The sequence below is a fragment of the Macaca fascicularis genome, chromosome 10 (assembly GCF_037993035.2).
Source record: "Macaca fascicularis isolate 582-1 chromosome 10, T2T-MFA8v1.1".
In the NCBI taxonomy this organism is placed as follows: Eukaryota; Metazoa; Chordata; class Mammalia; order Primates; family Cercopithecidae; genus Macaca; species Macaca fascicularis.
Window position 1 is genome coordinate 114,951,688 of NC_088384.1, and position 21,163 is coordinate 114,972,850.

At 42.5% G+C, this 21,163-nt stretch overlaps 2 protein-coding genes across 33 annotated transcripts in view; both read left to right on the plus strand.

Moving 5' to 3' along the window:
- LOC107126444 (neuroendocrine secretory protein 55) overlaps positions 1–6,917 on the plus strand; it is a 64,321-nt gene extending 57,404 nt beyond the window's left edge. Inside the window, exons 3-4 of one of the 4 annotated variants that reach the window (XM_074005620.1) lie at positions 2,307–2,351; positions 6,882–6,917. The gene's annotated coding sequence lies outside the window, so the exon portion shown is untranslated. Of the gene's footprint in view, positions 1–2,306; positions 2,352–3,314; positions 3,420–6,878 lie in introns of those variants that run through there. The other 3 variants (XM_045363225.3, XM_015430017.3, XM_015430018.3) reach the window with 3 other exon arrangements.
- The window catches only part of GNAS (GNAS complex locus), a 71,724-nt gene extending 57,404 nt beyond the window's left edge, over positions 1–14,320 (plus strand). For 8 of the 29 annotated variants that reach the window (XM_065523351.2, XM_065523349.1, XM_065523345.1 and 5 more), the window contains 11 exons: positions 2,307–2,350; positions 6,878–6,936; positions 7,022–7,141; positions 8,524–8,621; positions 12,298–12,352; positions 12,486–12,559; positions 12,657–12,715; positions 12,820–12,940; positions 13,087–13,217; positions 13,473–13,540; positions 13,811–14,320. In XM_065523351.2, the coding sequence (XP_065379423.1) occupies positions 2,307–2,350; positions 6,878–6,936; positions 7,022–7,141; positions 8,524–8,621; positions 12,298–12,352; positions 12,486–12,559; positions 12,657–12,715; positions 12,820–12,940; positions 13,087–13,217; positions 13,473–13,540; positions 13,811–13,957 (976 nt within the window). In that variant the 3' untranslated portion in view covers positions 13,958–14,320. Of the gene's footprint in view, positions 1–2,306; positions 2,352–6,877; positions 6,937–7,021; positions 7,142–8,523; positions 8,622–12,297; positions 12,353–12,485; positions 12,560–12,656; positions 12,716–12,819; positions 12,941–13,086; positions 13,218–13,472; positions 13,541–13,810 lie in introns of all 29 variants that reach the window. The other 21 variants (XM_015430003.2, XM_015430001.3, XM_065523346.1 and 18 more) reach the window with 3 other exon arrangements.
- The last annotated feature ends 6,843 nt before the right edge of the window (positions 14,321–21,163 follow it).

Genomic DNA, 21,163 nt, shown 5'->3' on the forward strand with positions numbered 1-21,163 from the left:
CCCAGATTGGGGCCTACCCATCGTTCTCATGTGACAAAGTGTGTAAAAAACAGAAAAAAACTAAGTTGACCAGTCTATTTTCACTGGTGTGAGAGCGTTAAGCTCACTAGATTTCAAGCACCTGAAGGCACTAGTTTGTAATTACTAGCTGGTTAGCCCAGTCCTGTTCCCTTTCTTAAACCTGGATTCAATTGAAAATTTAACCTTGAGTTGCTTTGGCTTCCATTTCAAAAGGGGAGATGGAGACAAGGCGGTAGCATTTAATTATACCAATGCCTGCCCACCCCCACCCTCCCCCCCCAAAAAAACAAAACAAACAAACAAAAAAACACCTTTACTAGTCACTAAGCATCCGGGAAACGAACGTGAACTTTTTCACCTTTCAGAGCAAGGCAGGCAGCTCCTTATGGTGAATTCTAGAATTTGTTAGATCAAATAATTGTTTAGAGAAGGATGACATCACCCATACAAATAGTCATGTTAGTTTAGGATGCTTTTTCTACTTTAACCCTGAATTCAGAAGGATTGGTTGGGATGCAGAAGGATGGGCTTCTTTACTCAACTGATTATGACTCTCAGTGGCTTATCAACATGCACATATGTGCTATTGAGTAAGTTAGCATCACTTGTCACCAAGCAATTCTGAAATTCTTAATTCTTGACACACCCCTCGATAAAGCCCTGCCAACGGAGACTGCCATCCTGACAATAAATAAAAACCCGGAGACAGACTTCCAACCATGAATTTTGTCATTTGAAGAAAAATCTTGCATAAATTTCCCTCCTGCAGCTTGCAGGAGTACTTCATGAGAGTAGTTAAGCAAAAATAATTTGACCACGTATCCTCTAGATAAATATTTTCATTAAAACTGGACATGGCTAGCATTTTTCAAAGATGCAGCAGCCACTATTTACCTTATTTTGAGTCGAGTAGAAGCTAAGTCACCTTTGAAATAAATTACTAACAGCTTCATTACCCTACAGATTGCCCTAAAATTTAAAAATTTTTATAGAAAGGATTCTCCTCCCTAAGTGAGCCAGCCTGTAACACCAGGCAAGGGTTTTAAACCAGAACTTCTCTTTTCTGTTTTCTTTTTGGAAAGAGGAAGCAACATTCCCAGTTTGCCTTCTCTGCAGACAAGGGCATAGATATGTTAAATTTAGCCTGTGAAAGGGTTTGCAGGGGTATTCCTCATGGGAGCCTAGATACCTTATTTTTATCTCATCCAACTGCCTCCTTTTTTCTTTTTCCTCACTGCGGTATTGCAACAAAAGCTATTTCCTTCTTAACTAGGAATTCCCTGTGACACAGTGAGATCTGTCCCTAAAGGGTGGTCTGTGTGGTACAGGGTTTTTCCTCCCTGATCTTGCGTTTTGTTAGGACTCTGCTGAGCTATTAAATTTGCCTTAACTCTCTGCGGGCTGCCATACCGATCACATTTTTAAGATAATATTGATTTGACCTTCAGAAATACGGAGTTTGGATGTGGATTTTCTAACTCAAAGCTAACTCTTTTTCTTACATTTAGTGCCAGGAACAAAACAAAACCAAAATATAAACACCATTAACATTGGTTGAAGTAAACTGATCAATTACCAAACTGTAGAAGGCTGCCCTTCGGCCTTCAAGGAGGAATTCCTACTGTTTATGAAGATTGGGTTTGGGGTTTTTTTTTTTCTCCTTTTTCTTTTTTCTATGGTGGTAGTGGGTGGGCTTTATTTTTATTTTTTTGCTGTATCACAGTCCAGACATAGTTTAATGACAATTTATGGGGAACAATTATTTATAAATAAAACCATTTTATAGGTAGTTTCCTTCCACTGCAAGAAGTGAGGTCATTAGTTTTGCAGGAAATCCTGGGCAGAAATCTCCCCCGTCTGTGCCTTTGTGCCTTAAGTTACAACATTGGGAAGGTTCTGACCTGGGAGAATTAGGAGCCTTATGCGCTGCCACATTCTCAGAAGAATTGTGAGATAAATCACTGCTTTAGCTCCCTAATGCATGTACGTTTAGTGAAAGCACAAGAAAATAATTATCCATCCCTCCTGTGTCCGACCAGAGTCTCCAGAGAGCTCTGTTAATACTGCAGCAAACGTGTGGGATTCTTCCCCCATGGCCTGCAGTCTCAGTGGACGTTCCAATTTAGCCAGAAAGGCGACCTAAGAATTAACGGGAGGATGGATGGCGCGCGAATTGTTGCTTTTGCTCTTGGCTGATTGTTTAGGAATGTAGAGAGACTGTGTGGGGTTTGTGTGAAATTGCGGTGCCTTGCAGATTAGGTGAGCTTTCAATCTCTCTTTAAAAGGGGCGGCGAAGAGGACCCGCAGGCTGCAAGGAGCAACAGCGATGGGTAGGCACATTCAAAAACAGAAAAATTTTTTAACAAACAAAACAAACATGAAGATCATACTGGGAAACTGAGGCCAGAGACCCGGGAAGAAAGTAAAAGTCATTTAAAGGACCATCAGCCATATTGGCATGCATTTGCAAATAACACACAATTTCCTGACATTTTGGAGCAAGTAAAGTGCGTAACATAGTTTTTTTGGCCATGCTTAAAGTAGAATGAGATCCAGCTGGGGGAAAGTTATAGATTTCAGCTTTAGACGATCAATTTAGGATTTTGAGAATTGATGTTTTTCCATATGGTTTCTATTTTCCCCCAGCTCTCCATTTGAACCAGCTACTTGTTTTTAAAACTATCTACTAAATTCCATCTACCCACTGGTTGGTCTGATTTTAAAATTTCAGACCTCTTTGAAACAAAATTTTTTTCCTTTATTAAAATATGCAATGCTGCACCGTCTTTAATTTTGAAAAATGCCTTGGTACCTTGCAGCAGGTCGTTAAGAATCATCTTGAAAAGCCTCTGGCCTTTTAAAAATGATCAAATTTATTTGAATCTAAGGCACTTTACGTTAGCTAGTACATAAGGAAATTCATGATGGCATCTTTTATTTTTCCATTCATCATCAAATTATTTTTTCTTTGCTTCCTGCATCCCCACACCCATCACACATACACACACGCACACACATGCACATGCATACACAGACACGCACACACACGCACACGCACACACAGCCACACGCGCCGCGCGCACACACACGCATGCCAGGTAACCGCTCTAGCTCTGCTGCGTGTTTCGCATGCAGCGGTGGAGTGGCTCTTTTTCATGAGAACATCCAGAACCATTGACTTAGTTTAGGGCATCTCAAAGAAACAGCTTCTGTGGCCGGGGAGGGGAGGGGCAAAAATCTTGGGGTCTGGGGACAAAGTAACTGACACATGTTTGTTCATCTGTTTCTTTTAGAATATATTATCCCTAGATGATGGCTACAGTTTCTCATCTTCCCGGCTATGTCCTATCACAATTTGCATGCTGGAATTGCTCGGTCTTAGGAACTTCTAATAAGAATACTATTCTGTTGTCTGAGGGGGGAGGGGGGATGGGGCCCCTACTACCTTACCTTAAACGATGATTGAAAAAACGAAAAATGGACTGAAATCCTTAATTGGCAGAAATGTAGTGTGACAACTATCCAAAAAGGCATCTCTATAAGAAATGACTAATTGACAATCTACTGTACCAAAAGTTGGCATTTGAGCAAAATATGACAAGTCCTTAGTGAACAACCTACTGTGTACTAGATGTCGTGCTAAACCCTTGAACCCTACTAATACCTTGGCCTGCACATCTCTCTGACTCTGTTCTGCACGTCAATATAAGTATTAACATTCGTGAGAAATAAAAATTCTCTGCATGTTTCAGCAATCCCTGTATCTCGCGTCTGTCTTCTGTCTTCCTTTGTCTGTCTTTTCCTACCAAAGCACAAGGATAAGGTGGAGACCTGAATAGCCTCCCCCACCACTTAGTTAGCTGAAGCGGGGGAGGGGAGGAGCTCTTAAAAACTGAACGCAGCCCATCTGCTTTATACATAGAAGGGGGAGGAGGAGGCACCAAGACCCTAAAAGTACTTCCAGCCTTAGTCCCAATTTTGTAGCGAATCAGAATTCTAGCTAATGGCATATGTTTTGCCTTTGTTGAGTAGTTTAAAGACATCTAAGGAATTTTCTCTGAATTTCACAATCAACGTTAAATTCATTAAGCAATAGTAAAAGTGATGATAAACCTGCCAACCCCCAGTATAATATCTCCATCTACATAGTAATTGCTTCAATGGAAGAATTTTATGTTTTAGTATTACACACCCGAATTAGATTTTAGATTTCTATTTTAGCTGTTTTATACTTGATATACTCCCACACCTATTCACATACGTAGATGAATACTGAACACGTTCTCAAAATATCCGTATTTTAAGACGGGAAGTTTTCCAATTATCATACTACTGCTTAGACCAAAATATCAAACTGAATGAAAGAAACTTGTTTCTGGAAATACTTTTCTCTTGCTGTATGCAGATTTGGATATTTAGTACCCGAATGTATCTAATTTTACTATCGTGGAACCTCAAAACCAAAGGTTCATAGCTTTCATTACCTATGAAATGGAGCCTGCTTTTAATGAATGGGAATAGATTTCTCCTAGGGGGTTTTAGGTAAATTCTGAATTCAGAAGTGAACATTGGGGACCATCAAACACAAGTCCTTTTAATTTCCAACATCTAAATAATTGATGTTAGACTAATACCAAGGCTGGAAATTCTTAATTTCAGACATGAGCTTTGATGGTGCACACACAAAGCAGACAGTCCCACAGAATGGTCAGGACTCACTCCCTTTCACTTGAAGGTGGTTGCTTTAGGAGTCTGGGGGCCAGAATCAGATGTCAGATTTGTGCACAAGACCTGAAGCTCACCTCCCTGTCATCTGTGTTTCTGAGGTTCTCTGGACCTGCAGCACTTTTACTCAAATGGCCCTGAGGGGATTCCTGGCAACATCTGTCCTCCACCCCAACCCCAGACACCCCCCACCACTAATGAGCATGACCCCTCTGAACTTCATCAGCTCTTCAATGTAGAAGAGCAGTGGTGCAGAGACCTGTGAAAGAGGCTTCACGTAGGAAAGGGGCGAGATGGGATCCTTCAGCAGGTGAAGGCCCAGAAGTACACAGACGTTTATTCAGAAAGAATAAATTTGCAAGTATAATTCTTTGAGAAAGGAAAGACCAAATGATTTGTGGAAGGCCTGTCGACAGGCGTGCACTTGGCCCCACCGTCCATTCCAGTCCCCCCACCCCGGGCCCGCCCCTGCTGCTCCACTGACCACCCAGTCTGCTCTTGCTAATTAACCTCCCTTCACCTTTCCTCTGCCTTAACTTTGTCATGTTCTAGTCTGGAGGGATTATATGTTTAATTTCTACCTCCATTCTATGAATTGGTGAATCAGCCAAGTGAATGCTTCAAAAACTGGGAATCTCAAAAGATCAATATATATATGTATATGTATGTGTGTGTATATACACAGACACACACACACACACACCATGAAAAAGATACTCTGTCCCCTCCATATCCCACCCCCATTGGTTTCTGCCTCCGTGACTCAAGACTTCCCCCTCTCAGCCTCAGTTTCCCCATCAGAGGAGCAGGACCATAGCACCTTTTTTCTGCATGACGATGCCCTCACCTCCCAGGGCCTAACAGGTACAGCAGGTGTGCTGTGTGTGCTTGTTCCATTTTGGGGCTATAGACCTGATGAGACACATACTCCACACAAGAAGCCTTTTCTTGCCCCCTGAAGACATAAACTCGAGAACCTTCCCTGGCTGTGCTTCTAATGAAGGCTAGTTTCTGAAAAACATACAGCATTTGGATCAGTGTAATCTGGTACAAAAATTAACATTCTCTTGTGGTCCCCAGAAGCCAAAGGGTGTGGCCTTTACCTGTGGGACAAGTAACCCTGAATATAGATAATTCCGTAAAGACCACACAGGCCGTCCCATGTGGCTGAGTTAAAGTCAATGAAAAGCTACAAAACCTTCAACCTCTACTTGCCAGCGGGATCTGACCCCCTTCCCCTTAGATTAAAAGGCCTTCTAGGGGGTGGAATCTTACTTGATTCCTATTGCACATGGACCAACATGTACTAACATCATGAACTAGAAATTTCACTGCTGCTAGCCTGGGTGCCTGGAGCATCGCACATATGACTTTTTTTTTTTTTTTTTTTTTTTGATAGAGTCTCACGCTGGCTGGAGTTCAGTGGCCCCATCCTGGCTCACTGCAACCTCTGCCTCCCGAGTAGCTGGGATTACAGACACATGCCACCACGCCCAGCTAATTTTTTTATGTTTTTAGTAGAGATGAGGTTTCACCATGTTGGCCAGACTGGTCTCGAACTCCTGACCTCAGGCAGTCTGCCCACCTCAGGCTCCCAAAGTGCTGGGATTACAGGCATGAGCCATCGCGCCCAGACTCCTGTAATGAACTGTTAGAACCACCACCACCTGTGCTCACTGGTTCTCTCACTATGCTCATCTAGCAACTGAGTGAATTCCAAGGCAAACCACGGGACTGTTTTGCTCCACCCCAACCTCAGAGTGACCTATCACTCCAGCCTCACCCCTACCCAGATGCTGATAAGACCAGGAGAAGCCTTTAGGAAGTGTTAGTATGTAGTGTGGGGGTTTCCAACCCATGAAAGATTAAATGAGCTGCGTGCAACTTCTGGTACAGTCAAGATTGTTCAGGCAATTTGCTAATCTGCCCGATTGGGCATGTCCTCAGGACACATTTGGGAGGTTATAATTTGCAACCACGTTTATTCAGCTACCTCCAATCTTTGTACCGATCTGAGCCCACAACTCCTTGAAGAACAGAATACTATGCTTTTTAGTCGGGATATCTTTATGAAAGCAGTACTCTTAACTGACGTGGTGCAATATGATTTTCTTTTCTTTTCAATTCCACTGCAGTGAGAAGGCAACCAAAGTGCAGGACATCAAAAACAACCTGAAAGAGGCAATCGAAGTACGTTCTGGCTCCTTGTGCTTTCTGTCTTGTAGCCCCTCCCATCCAGTGCTGTTCCCTGACCGCTCTGCTAAATCATTTTCAGACCATTGTGGCCGCCATGAGCAACCTGGTGCCCCCCGTGGAGCTGGCCAACCCCGAGAACCAGTTCAGAGTGGACTACATTCTGAGTGTGATGAACGTGCCTGACTTTGACTTCCCTCCCGTAAGCTACACCCCAACTTGTGTGGCCTTAGCCCCGCCCACCTGAGCACAGTGTTCCTATAGGAACGTCAGTGACAGCCCTGCATGTGGGCAAGAAAAAAGTTCTGAGCTACGGCAGGCTTAATTATTCCCTCATTCACTTCTTAGGACGAACAAAACTATTTTAAATATGGCACACAAATACTAATTGTCCATTTACTCCACTGGAAGTGCCCTAAGGTGTACCTTGGGATGCCTCAGTGAAGTGCCAAATGGAAGACATTCTCATTTTAAACAGGTGACCTTTTAACATTGATTAAGAGTTTTTCTAAAGTCAGTCCTTGTCTCGGGGCAAATGAAATCTTTTCTCATTATTTAAAAAAATGAAATATATCTAAATTATAACTCAAAAATAATCATGAAATAGAACATATGGAAAAGACTTTCCTCTGGATGCACGACACTGTTGGCTCCCTAAAGAACTACTTTTAGGGAACAAAAAACCATTCAAGCCCAAGCATATATGGTTAGGCCCCTTCGTGGGGAGAATGGCTTATAAGCGGGGAATGGGAAATGAGATAGAAAGATGTATGCGTTTGTAAGGCCCACAAGGAAGAGACTTGTCTACAGCTAAAACAATGAGTTATTGTTGCCTTTTGTCAGGCTTTCGTGGGAATTTGTGTTTGTATATTTTAGATCGACTTGGCTGCAAACTTACATTAGCAGAGAAATTAGTAGTATTTAGTTAGTATGGATAGCTAAATTTTTTTAAATAGCATCATTTTGAAAAAATTAAAGCAGTAAACACAGTATGTATAATATAACCCACTGACTTTCTTATGATTCCATATTTAATAGGAAAAACAGCAGCCTATTAAAAATGTATCCGAACAGTAACCTTTTATTAGTCCTACTAACATCTGAACTTTTATGTTCCCACCTACAAGTCCCCTATCATACTTTTTTTTGTTAAGATTCACATTTTCCCAGAAGGAAGATTTAGTCCCGGCACATCCTACAAATGAAGTTTCTTATTTTCACAACATTGAACCATTTATTGGCATATTCGCCTAACACAGATTAGTGTATATTCTTCCTAAACAATTCTGTAAAGAAACTAAATTACTCAGTAGCTCCCCCCATTCCCCCCCCACACACAAAAAGAAACTACCCAAAACCAGTAATTCACAATAAGACCAGCAGCTAATTGCATGAACTTTTGAATATGTTTAACGTGTTGAATTAAAGTTCTTTGTGAGCATTAATTCATTAATTGGGCTCAAAATTCAGAATCACACCAAGTGTCGGTCACATAGGGAACTCTGGTCTCGGGGTTCGAATGACAGTGTCCTTGATTAGTTCAAGTTCTTGTCTTTCTCTCAACTTTCTTGTGTTCACTTTCAGGAATTCTACGAGCATGCCAAGGCTCTGTGGGAGGACGAAGGAGTACGTGCCTGCTATGAACGCTCCAACGAGTACCAGCTGATTGACTGTGCCCAGTAGTAAGTAACCCCACCCGACCCACCGGCACATAAAACAGGCAGACACAAGAAAACATGCAAACCTGTGATCCTGCTTGGAAAGCTACTTGTCGATGATTCCTTTCGTAGAAGCCAACCAGTTACCCCACTGGCAGAAAGTTCGAATCTGATTGAATTGTTTTATAAAGTCCTTAATTGCATTTTTTTTTTTTTTTTTTAGTGCAGGGACATTATTTTATATAAACATTGAATGTCTGTTAGAGCAAGATGATGATGAGTTTCATAGTATTCCTAATTACTGGGAAGTAATTAATTGAATTGACTCAAAGCATTTACAGAAATAGGGCAGTTCTCACATTTTGAATAATGTAAAAATACTACATTTTATTGCTGTAATTTTAAAACATAACAAAGAGGAACAGTGAAGACAGCTACGCCTCCTCTCTCACTGGTAGTTGTTGATTGCTCTATTTCTGCTCTCAGGTAAGAGACTCCAGTAGCTGCCTAGTGTTACTAGATCTGAGTGACTCTAGGTAGAGTTTGCTTTTGTGTTGTCTTGACTTTTGAACTCTATTTCATGTCCTTATTTATTCCTTCCCCCCGGCTCTTGATTTCAAGGATGGTAAGTAGTCAGTGTATTTTAAATCCTAAACTGTACACCTAAGCAGTACAGTACCGTGGTGGGGTCATTTTCAAATAAATTACTACCTGCAAGGAGGATGGGTTAAGGCCTGCAGTAGCAATGGGAAAGTCCTCTTTCTCCAAAGTCACTCATAAAGGTGGGCTCGCCTGCTTAGTGTGTTGGTAAATGAAGAAGGGGGAAACTTACGAAACAGATTTTATTGCACAACTCCACCTGATGCCCACGCTGCTACTCTTGTTGCCTAACACCTGACTTACCGTTCCCTCAGGGATTGCCTTCTGTCCCTGTCACCCACCATGGTCTCTCCCAGAGGACATCACACCCCATAGCTAGAAAGTTGCCTTTTAAATAGTTTATGGCCTCCCTCATCTTGCACATGATATAGCAAGCATATGGTGGTCAGGGTTATTTAAAAAATATGTAAAGATAATTATTATTATTATTATTTAGATGGAGTCTCACTCTGTTGCCCAGGCTGGAGTGCAGTGGTGCAGTCTTGGCTCACTGCAACCTCTGCCTCCTGGGTTCAAGTGATTCTCCTGCCTCAGCCTCCTGAGTAGCTGGGACTACAGGTGCCCGCCACCACACCCAGCTCATTTTTGTATTTTTAGTAGAGATGGGGTTTCACCATATTGGCCAGGCTGGTCTCGAACTCCTGACCTTGTGATCTGCCTGCCTTGGCCCCCCAAAGTGCTGGAATTAGAGGCGTGAGCCACCGCGCCCAGCCAAAAATGTAAAGATATCTTTTGTTTGTTGATGCTGCACAAATGCACAAAGCAGTCTCAGTTAATATTATGAAGTAGGAGTGTCTTGTGACTCGGGACAGGGGAGTCTAGTAGAGGTTTGATGTTTTAGCTGTCCTTATTACAAGTAGCTGAAACTCGGAACTGATTTTGCTATAGGAAGTATTAACTAATCAGAACCAAGGTGCCAGGCTGACTCACCAAGGGCTAAGATTGCTTTACTTAGTAGCCTCAAGCCCAAGGAACTGATTGTGAAAACCACCTGAATAAACAGGAGGGAGGAAGAGGTAATACTGTTTATCTATAAATCATATAAGCCTATGTTAGGGTCTGTGCAATCTATCAACCCCAGCCCTGCCTTCCCATAGGAAATTCCTTTGATTATTTTCAGTTGCCACATACACAGATATTCCACGGTTTAATATACAAGCAAATTTGTATATTTTTTCAAGGAACAGAAAAACAGTCCATCTTGGCTGGTCCCTGTGGCCCCCAGCCCCCACTCCTTCTTCAACAAAGTCCCTGATTTTCTCAAAAGTTCGAACTAAAAGCTGGAAGCGCTAATTATAGTAACGCAAAACAAATGGAAATCCTGGAATTGTTTGCATTTTGTATTTTGGATCCAAGTCAGAAGTGAAGTACAGGTACAAGATTAGGAGAGTTTAACCATCCCAGTTTTGAATGCTGGGGGGCAGGGAGTCACAGCTGCATTAATTAACAGTAGCTTAGCCAGGTGGTTGAAGTTTGTTGGGTTTCATTTTCTCTCTCAAATCATTTAGAAGTTTTTGGGGTTTTTTAATGCAACACTCAATTACTCCTGAAACTTTGTCTGAAAACTGCACCATTTGTATAGATCATGAAAAGTTGTAAGGAAACTCAGAGAAAAAGAGAACAACGCAGCTTAAAACCTTTAAAATGTCCTCCCTCACCGCTGGCTCAAACAGCCCTGCATCTGCCGTGGCCGGCACGTTTCTGTTGAACTGCCTTTATGTTAAAGTTGGGATACTGGTACCGTGCCCATTTCTTAAGCTGCCTATTTTTATTTGTTGAGCTGGGGTTTGGCTGGCTCCACTCCAGATGTCTCTCTCACAAGATTTGGTGCTGATGATCTATTTATAGAACTGTGGTTCTGTTGCCATGGTAACATGCTGGAGGCCAGGGCGGCTGGGGAGCTATTTCTGGACTGGTGCTGTAATGTAAGATTGATTGGGCAAGTTAGTATATCCTCTAAGCCAGACTAACCCTGAACTAGTAAAAAGGAAGAGGGGAACACAAAACTTAGGCAGTTTCTTGAAACAGACTTTTCTCTCTTTATGATTTTCTTTTCTCATTAGCCCACTTTAAAACAATTCCAATCTCTACATGCCTCTCCCTCCAAAAAATAAACTGGTTTTAGCATTTTCTGTATTAATTAAATTACCCCAATCTTTCAAAAGTAAATTTTCCTGTGTGTCTAGTCAAGCAACACAAACAAGATGCTTTTTAAATGAAAAGTTTAATATCTGGAGCGTTCTATTTCATGGACCAAACAGAACGGAAGAGAACTTTGTGTTTGTTTCCTGTTCAGGATGGCTAGGGCGAGAAGGCCCCTTTGTGCCAACCTCTTTTGTTCCCTTTAATCAATGAGATTCTTAAAAAGTGAAAAGGAAGGGCTATAGATTCTCAGTAACTAAAACAATCTCATGTGCCCTTGAGGAGAAAGTCCTTGATGTTTTTAAGAATGTCACTTTATTTATTTATTTTTTTAACTGAATGATACAGAGGTATACAATTTTCAAACTGCCATTTTAGGCAGGAAATTTGAAAATTGAAATGTTTTTGTCAAGCATTACCAAATGGCACAGATTGTGATAGGTCAGCCTGGTTTTGGGGTCCTTTCTCTACTGGTTGATATGCATAAAACCTTTTAAAAATCAAGAATATTACCAGAGAGCAACAGGAATAAACAAGCTAAGTAAAGAAGAAAAAAGAAAAATAGAAAAAAATAAACATGAAGAACAAAGCCCCACCACTGTCCTGTGCTGTTTGTGTGGCCCCACTGCACCGAGGCCACAGGCTAGCTGCTAGACGCATCTAGAGTTCCCTGATTCCTAAAATTATTTATCTTAAATCCCATTTGGCCTAACTTTCTTAAGGCATCAGCTTTGAGTTATAAATGTAACCAACACACAAGCAAATATGCCATTGACTTAGTGCTGCATAACTGTGGGACGGTCACTTCCGTTGAGCCTGACCTTGTAGAGAGACACAAATAGTTGGCAAATTAATGTGAACGCTGTGAACACCCCATGTGCCTTTCTTTTTCTCCCAGCTTCCTGGACAAGATCGATGTGATCAAGCAGGCTGACTATGTGCCGAGCGACCAGGTGTGCAAAACCCTTCACCACCAGAGGACCCTGAGCCCTCTTCCCAAACTACCCCAGACTTTTGCTTTAGATTGGAAATTATTACTATTTCGATTGGCTTTGCTGAGATCCATTGACCTCAATTTTGTTCTAGGACCTGCTTCGCTGCCGCGTCCTGACTTCTGGAATCTTCGAGACCAAGTTCCAGGTGGACAAAGTCAACTTCCAGTAAGCCCACTGTTACCTTTTTATATAACAGAGATCATGGTTTCTTGACATTTACCCCAGCCCCTCTGGAATAACCAGCTGTCTTCCTCTCCACCAGCATGTTTGACGTGGGTGGCCAGCGCGATGAACGCCGCAAGTGGATCCAGTGCTTCAATGGTAGGACGCTGTGGGCTTGGCTGTTCGTGAAGAACGCTTTGCTTCTGTGTTGTTAGGGATCAGTGTCGCTGCTCACGCTCTTGGCTTTGCTTTCTTTGGTTAAGATGTGACTGCCATCATCTTCGTGGTGGCCAGCAGCAGCTACAACATGGTCATCCGGGAGGACAACCAGACCAACCGCCTGCAGGAGGCTCTGAACCTCTTCAAGAGCATCTGGAACAACAGGTTTGTGGAGTGACCGCCCACCCCCTGCGCTTGCCCAGGAGGCCCTGGTCTGCACTGTTTGTAGAAAAGAACCCTGTGCAAGCATTCCAGACCCCTGGCCAAAAGCGCGCTTCTCCCGGGCATTCACACGGCCTCCCTTCTTGTAGATGGCTGCGCACCATCTCTGTGATTCTGTTCCTCAACAAGCAAGATCTGCTCGCTGAGAAAGTCCTTGCTGGGAAATCGAAGATTGAGGACTACTTTCCAGAATTTGCTCGCTACACTACTCCTGAGGATGGTGTGTATGGCTTCCACTCTTTTGCTGGCTGTTCATTGCAGTGGTTCTTTTTCAAACAGTCGGGCTGAAAGCCGCCATCCCCCTCCCACCACCAAACCATAAAGGATCTGTAAGAGAAGCAAGAAAAACACACTTGCATTAATTCTCATATGGAAAAATCAGGGTTTTGAAGACTTCAGGAGCTACAATGATGCTAGCACCCCAGCTCTGCTTGACTTTTTAATTACATTAATATATATTCCCTTTTTTTTATAGCTACTCCCGAGCCCGGAGAGGACCCACGCGTGACCCGGGCCAAGTACTTCATTCGAGATGAGTTTCTGGTGAGTTGAGCCTGTCTTTAGTTTCCTCTCTTGCTCCTCCTCTTTTTCTCATGGATGTAAATTTACTTCAGGGGTTCAGCTACCCAGGTCCATGGTTTTAGTTCACGCACATCCAGTGTGGATTTGAGTTCTTTGCACCCCTCCTTTTGCTTTCGTTTTCATATGACATCAGAGACTGGCCAACAGCCGTCCCTGGTAGGTGTCCCCATCAGTGATAGGGTGGTTCCTGGCGAGGGTGTCACTGACGAGTCCCTGCGTTTGTACCCGCAGAGGATCAGCACTGCCAGTGGAGATGGGCGTCACTACTGCTACCCTCACTTCACCTGCGCTGTGGACACTGAGAACATCCGCCGTGTGTTCAACGACTGCCGTGACATCATTCAGCGCATGCACCTTCGTCAGTACGAGCTGCTCTAAGAAGGGAACCCCCAAATTTAATTAAAGCCTTAAGCACAATTAATTAAAAGTGAAACGTAATTGTACAAGCAGTTAATCACCCACCATAGGGCATGATTAACAAAGCAACCTTTCCCTTCCCCCAAGTGATTTTGCGAAACCCCCTTTTCCCTTCAGCTTGCTTAGATGTTCCAAATTTAGAAAGCTTAAGGCGGCCTACAGAAAAAGGAGAAAAGGCCACAGAAGTTCCCTCTGACTTTCAATAAAAATAAATAAAACAACAGCAGCAAACAAACAAAATGAAATAAAAGAAACAAATGAAATAAATATTGTGTTGTGCAGCATTAAAAAAAATCAAAATAAAAATTAAATGTGAGCAAAGAATGATGGGACTCCCGTGAGTTATTTGTGGTTCTGCGCAGATTCCTGTCATTCATGGTTTGACTTGGCCCTTACATCAAAAGTTGGGAGGCCCCAAGGTGAAGTGGGTATAAAATCTCACCACTGTATGTTTTCTGGTGACTGTAAAATGTAGGTGTCTTGAAATAATTTTCAGACAATAGGAAAAGTCCACTCCTGTTGATCTCCCAAACTTTTACCCCATAGTGGACCACTATGCCCCGGTCACCTCTACATTTTGATCACTGCCATCCTATCCAAAGATTCTGCCAACTTATGCCATTACATCATCACACAGTTTGCCTGCTGACCCAGGCTTCCTAAGAAAAGTAGTGTATTTTTTGCTATAAGATAGGGACTAAATGATGTGGAGAAATATAGGAGCGCCGTGTTTCAAATCAATGGGGTTATTCAAGAAATGGTGTAGCCATTTGGGGAAAATTTAGACTGGATCCCTACCTCATTGCACACACCAAAATGAATTTGACAAGTTGATCACATACATCTAAATAAAAGACGTACTTTTTAAAGTGGCTATTTTACAGTTAAACTCTTGGGTTTATAAAGGGCCTCTCTGCAGCATAACCTGAGACCTAAAGGCCTTAAGGGGGTTGGGGATGACTACAAAAATGAAAATCACACTTCAAATTTGAATGGGGGAAGGGCCTGGGTTGGGTAAAAATTTAACAAAGGGTTTACTTAATAAGCAGAGTTTTTATGAATTAATAAGCAATATCATCAGAAAAATGGGCACAGTATATAAGCATGCAACTTAAATACAAATAGCTAATAAACCTCAGGATATGTGGACCATCACTCACAATATTCACTATAATTGGGAGTGAGGATGGGAGTCCATACTCAATGGGTTGGAGTGTGGCTTATTTCTGAGGTCCTGTGGGTTCCCTAGACTTTCACCCCTAGGCTTATCCCCCAAGGTGTTGTCACTTACGTGGTCACTTCCTGGGTGGCTCCCAGGAAGGGTGGGAGGAAGTGACCAGCATCAACGATGGTGCCCTCTGAAGCTGGGCAAATGGGACTTCAAGTTCATTCTGTAATCCAGGCCCCAAATCCACTTCCTATTCTAGTTTCCAGATCAAATTACTCTCACCCAAATTAATCATACAATATAGCTCACCAGAGGCGAGCGATGAGCCCCAAGGGGGGTAGAAAAGTAGCAAATACCTGCATTTCCATCCAATTTTTCACACAACATTCAGTCCACGTGTGCTTGCTATGCAGTTTTTAGTACAAAGCCCTCAAAACCCCCCAAATAAATATACAATCCAAGTAAAAATTGGGGCTTGCTATGCAAATATAACCAAAAGACTAGCCTACAAGTTCCCATAATCCTCCAAAGCACCCCAAATAAACACCTAAAACCTGGACAGTGGCTATCAAGTGCAACCACAAGACCAGCCCCTAGCTCCTCTTCCAAGATGGCCACCTGTATGCCCCTTTTGCACAGAAATTCTGGAACCGTCTAAGCATAATCCACATGAGATTGTCACAGCTCTAGCCACATATCCATCAAAATTAGAAAACACAAAATTCCCAGGCCATAGAGATGCCCAGGAAAATGATACCACAGAGCCCCACCTTGTTGGTCATAACTGACAGAGACTTCATGGTATCTTCTAGAAGAAAGGCCACAAAAGTCACAGTTATCAGGTATCTACTAGTGCTAGCCATTACCCAATGGGATAGGTTCAGCTGCTATTTTGACAGTGAGTAAACGAGGCCCAGAGAGGCCCCGAGAGAGGTCTCTAGTGAGAAGGGAAGATGGGCTTCAAACTCAAGTAGCCAAAGCCCACTGCTTGGTCCCTACAAGATACTGTTGTCCTGGAAGATGCAGGAGAAAAGAGAAAAAGGTCTCCTGGTGTTCTTCCCATGATGTCAGTTATCAGGAGTCCATGACCTGTGACCCCCGTCGAAAATCCTGCAGGTCACCATGGGATTCCACACCCAGGTAGTTGGGTGGGGCCTCTTCCCACAGACCGTGGCACTGGCCATACTCCTGCCTCCCTACCAGGTCAGGGCTCTGCCCTCACCAGTCACCCTGATGTGTTTGAGACTTGCTTCCCTGTGTTAGGGCTCATCACTGCTATTTAAAACAGTTTTGTTTTCCTTTTCCCTTTGCCCCTGGGACCAAGCAGAACTTCTACAGCTATTTTAAAATCTACATTTTAGGATCTTCAAAAACAAAACATAATAAAGAATTTCATCTAAATCTTTGATTACAAGAAGCCATTTTAAAAAAAAAAGTTTTTTTAATCGGAATGCCTGCAATCCCAGCACTTTGGGAGGCCAAGGCGGGCAGATCACGAGGTCAGGAGATCGAGACCATCCTGGCTAACACGGTGAAACTCCGTCTCTACTAAAAATACAAAAAATTGGCCAGGTGTGGTGGCGGGCACCTGTAGTCCAAGCTACTCAGGAGGCTGAGGCAGGAGAATGGCGTGAACCCAGGAGGCGGAGCTTGTGGTGAGCCGAGATTGTGCCACTGCACTCCAGCCTGGGCGACGGAGCAAGTCCGTCTCAAAAAAAAAAAAAAAAAAAGAAAAAAGAAAAAAATTTAATCCGATGTTCAAATCGCTATTAAAGTGCAAAGCAAACTATTTTTCTAAAGGTAACAATTTCACCACAGTTTGTAGAGATGTGTAAGCCAAATATTATAAATGACTATTCATTGACCTTTTAGATTGAACATGATAATAAAAAACCATCAGGGCCCTTCACAGTGTGAGAAGGGTCTAGAAAGGGACAGAATTTTTATTTACCTCCACTTTTACTTAAATGTGCACAAAATTATGCCCCCAAAATGGCCACATCTGCATACCCCTTCTACCTAGACCTCTTATTATCATGCTTATTATCCTCTTATTATCATGCTTTCTTGGATGGCTTTGGTCATCTTTTCACTCAATAAATACATAGAGACTATGGGATCCATGCCAGCCAGTGGGAATTCTGCTCTCGTGGGATTCATGTTCTAGCGAGGGAGACACACACTTACTAAATAAATGATTAAAAGAATTACAGATGGTGACAAAATCTCTGAAGCAATAAGCAGGATGCGGGCAGTGGGGAATCGGAGATATTTGAGGAGGGATTTCACTTTAGATAGAATAGCTGGGGAGGGCCTCTCTGATGTAGTACATTTTCTTCTGAGAACGTGAAAGATGAGAAGAAACCAGCCATCAAGTATTAATAGCTAACATCATTATTTAAAATTGTTATTAAAATATAATTAACGGCCAGGTGCAGTGGCTCACACCTGTAATCCCAGCACTTTGGGAGTCTGAGGCGGGCAGATCACCTGAGGTCAGGAGTTCGAGACCATCCTGGCCAACATGGTGAAACCTCGTCTTTACTAAAAATATTAAAAATTTGTCAGGTGTGGTGGCAAGTACCTGTAGTCCCAGCTACTCAGGAGGCTGAGGCAAGAAGAATCGGGAGGCAAGAAGAATCGGGAGGAAAGGAGAATCTGCCTCCAGGAGGCAGAGGTTGCAGTGAGCTGAGATCATGCCACTGCACTCCAGCCTGGTTACAGAGTGAGATTCTGTCCCAAAGGTAATAATAATAACAGTAACAAACATTTATGGAGGACTTTATGTGCCAGGTACTGTTCTAGACTCTGCATATGGATGATCTCATTTAATCTTTTCAAAGCCCTATTAAAATGCATCCCATCATTTGTATAACAGGTCCTATCCCATTGTGCTGTAGTTAGCTCACACGTGAAAAAGGTAAATGATATCTAAAGCGTTGTGAAGAATTTAAGCAAATTATGCTTTTAATAAAGGTTATACTAAAAAGGCCATTGCAATAAGCACTTAATTTAAGTAACTGCTATACAGGTTCTTATTTCAAAGCTGGAGGACTTTGCATCTCTAGGATAATTTTCCCACATTAAAAAACACATATGCTATGAACAACAAGTCTTCTCATTTTGCCTATTTTATTTATTGTATCAGTTAAGAATGCATTCAGCTTCAAGTAACAGAATCCTGACCCACAGTGGCACAGACAAACAGAAGTTTATATCCACTTACCAAGAATTCTAGAGGTAGGTGATTCCTGTTATCTCAGCAGTTCATCAATGGCAGGACTAATGTGTCCCAATTTTCTTGGCTTCTTTCTCATGGTTGCAAGATGGTATCACAGCACAGCTGAAGGCAGAAGAGAGAGGGAAGAGACAACCCAACCAAATCTCTTTTGTCCTCTTTTTGTCAGTCTTTCATAGAGGCCTCTTTATTCACTTTTCACCATGTGAAATACACATAGATACCCAGCTATGTATGTGTACTTAGAAAGTAAAAGTAACAGAAAAGTATCCCTCCCTCCTTCCCTCCTTTCCCTGTCTGCCTCCCTCCCTCCCTTCCTTCCTTCCTTCCTTTTCTCTTTTTTTTAGACAGAGTCTCACTCTGTCAGCCAGGCTGGAATGCAGTGGCGTGATCTTAGCACATTGCAACCTCCGCCTCCCTCGTTCAAGCAATTCTTCTGCCTCAGCCTCCAGGGTAGCTGAGATGACAGAAGCCCACCACCACCACGCCCAGCTACTTTTCTGTATTTTTGGTAGAGATGGGGTTTTACCACGTTGGCCAGGACGGTCTCAAATTCCTGACCTCAAGTGATCCACCCACCTCAGCCTCCCAAAGACTGGGATTCCAGGCGTGAGCCATTGCACCTGGCGGTATCTTTTCAATAACACTATTACGCACACACACATAGGAGGGATTTATTTTATTTTATATTTTTATTTTTGAGATGGAGTTTTGCTCTTGTTGCCCAGGCTGGAGTGCAATGGCACCATCTTCACTCACTGCAACCTCCACCTCCTGAATTCAAGCGATTCTTCTGCCTCAGCCTCCTACGGAGCTGGAATTACAGGCATGCGCCACCACGCCCAGCTAATTCTGTATTTTTAGTAGAGATGAGGTTTCACTATATTGGTCAGTCTGATCTCAAACTCCTGACCTCAGGTGATCCACCCACCTTGGCCTCCCAAAGTGCTGGGATTACAGGCGTGAGCCACTGTGCCCGACCGAGAGGGATTTATAATTTCCTGTAGTATGCAATTTGATGGAACATCTGAGAAAAACATATCCAATGCCTGTAGTTTTAAGGCTTAGGGAAGATATTGGGGGGAATAAACCTTTTCAAATCATAAGAGAACAATTTGCATAATTCTATGTAAATAAATTAGAAAGCCTAGATGAAATAGATAATCATCGAAAAAAGTACTTTTCACCAAAATTGACCCCAGCAGAGACATCATAAATCTAAGCCGACCAGTTACCATAGAAAAACACAAAGCACAGTGAGAGGCCTCCACGATGGAAAGGCTCCAGACTCTCGCTGGGATGGGAAGCTAATGACAAGAAGGAAACATGAGGGAAACTTCTGGGGTGCTAGCAAGTTTCTATTCTTGATCTAAATGCTGGTTGAACAAATGTATTCCATTTGAGAAAATTCACTGGGCTGTACACTTAGTATGTGGAACTTTTTAGTACATGTATTACATTTTCTTTTTTTTTTTTTTAAATGAGGAAAAGGAAAAAGGCACCAGGCCCAGATGGTTTCACAGGGGAATTCTATTAAACCTCTAAAAGTCAAATAATCCCAGTGCTACTTACATTATGCCAGACCATAACATAATAAAATGAAAATCTCAAAATTGTTTTTATAAAGTGTACCACTGATTCCAAAACATGCCAAAGACTGCACCCAAAAATAAAATTACAGATTAATTTCACTTATATCAATGTAAATATTTTAAAATATAAGCAAACATAATTCCATATTACATTTAAAAAAATACATCATGCCTGGTAAGATTTATTCTAGGAATTCAAGGTTTGTTCAATATGAACAAATACAGTAATATTTGCCAAAATTTAATACTGATTCATATTTTAGAGATCCAATAAAATAGTAATGGATGCTTTTCTGATATAAAGACTCTCTCTATATATCCCACATATCTATATGTAATATACTTAGTATAGTATATATCATGTATATAAATAAAATCTCCAAAAGTCAACATTTTAATTAATGAGGAACTTTTTTTTTTTTTTTTTTTTTGAGACGAGTCTTGCTCTGTCGCCCAGGCTGGAGTGCAGTGGCCAGATCTCAGCTCACTGCAAGCTCCGCCTCCCAGGTTCACACCATTCTACTGCCTCAGCCTCCCAAGTAACTGGGACTACAGGTGCCCGCCACCTCGCCCGGCTAGTTTTTTTGTATTTTTTAGTAGAGACGGGGTTTCACCATGTTAGCCAGGATGGTCTCGATCTCCTGACCTCGTGATCCACCCGTCTCGGCCTCCCAAAGTGCTGGGATTACAGGCTTGAGCCACCGTGCCCAGCCTTAATGAGGAACTTCTAAAAGCTTTTCCACTAATGTCAGGAATAAGAAACAAGAAAGACAAGGATGCCTCACATCATCACGCTCTTTATCATTGTGTTAGATGAATAAGCCAATTCAATTAGACAAAAGAAAGCAATGAGAGACCTAGAATTGGAAGGGGAGAGGCAAAACTATCTTTTTGCCAGGTGCAGTGGCTCATACCTGTAATCCCAACACGTTGGGAGGCAGACGCAGGAGGATTGCTTGAGGCCAGGAGTTCAAGACCAGCCTGGGGAACAAAGCAAGACCTTGTCTCTAATAAAAATTTTAAAAATTAGCCAAGTGTGGTGGCACATGCCTGTAGTTCCAGCTACTTGGGAGGCTGAGGTGGGCAGATGACTTGAGCCCGGGAAGCCGAGGCTGCAGTGAGCCATGTTCATGCCACTGCACTCCAGCCTCATGACCGAGTAAGACCCT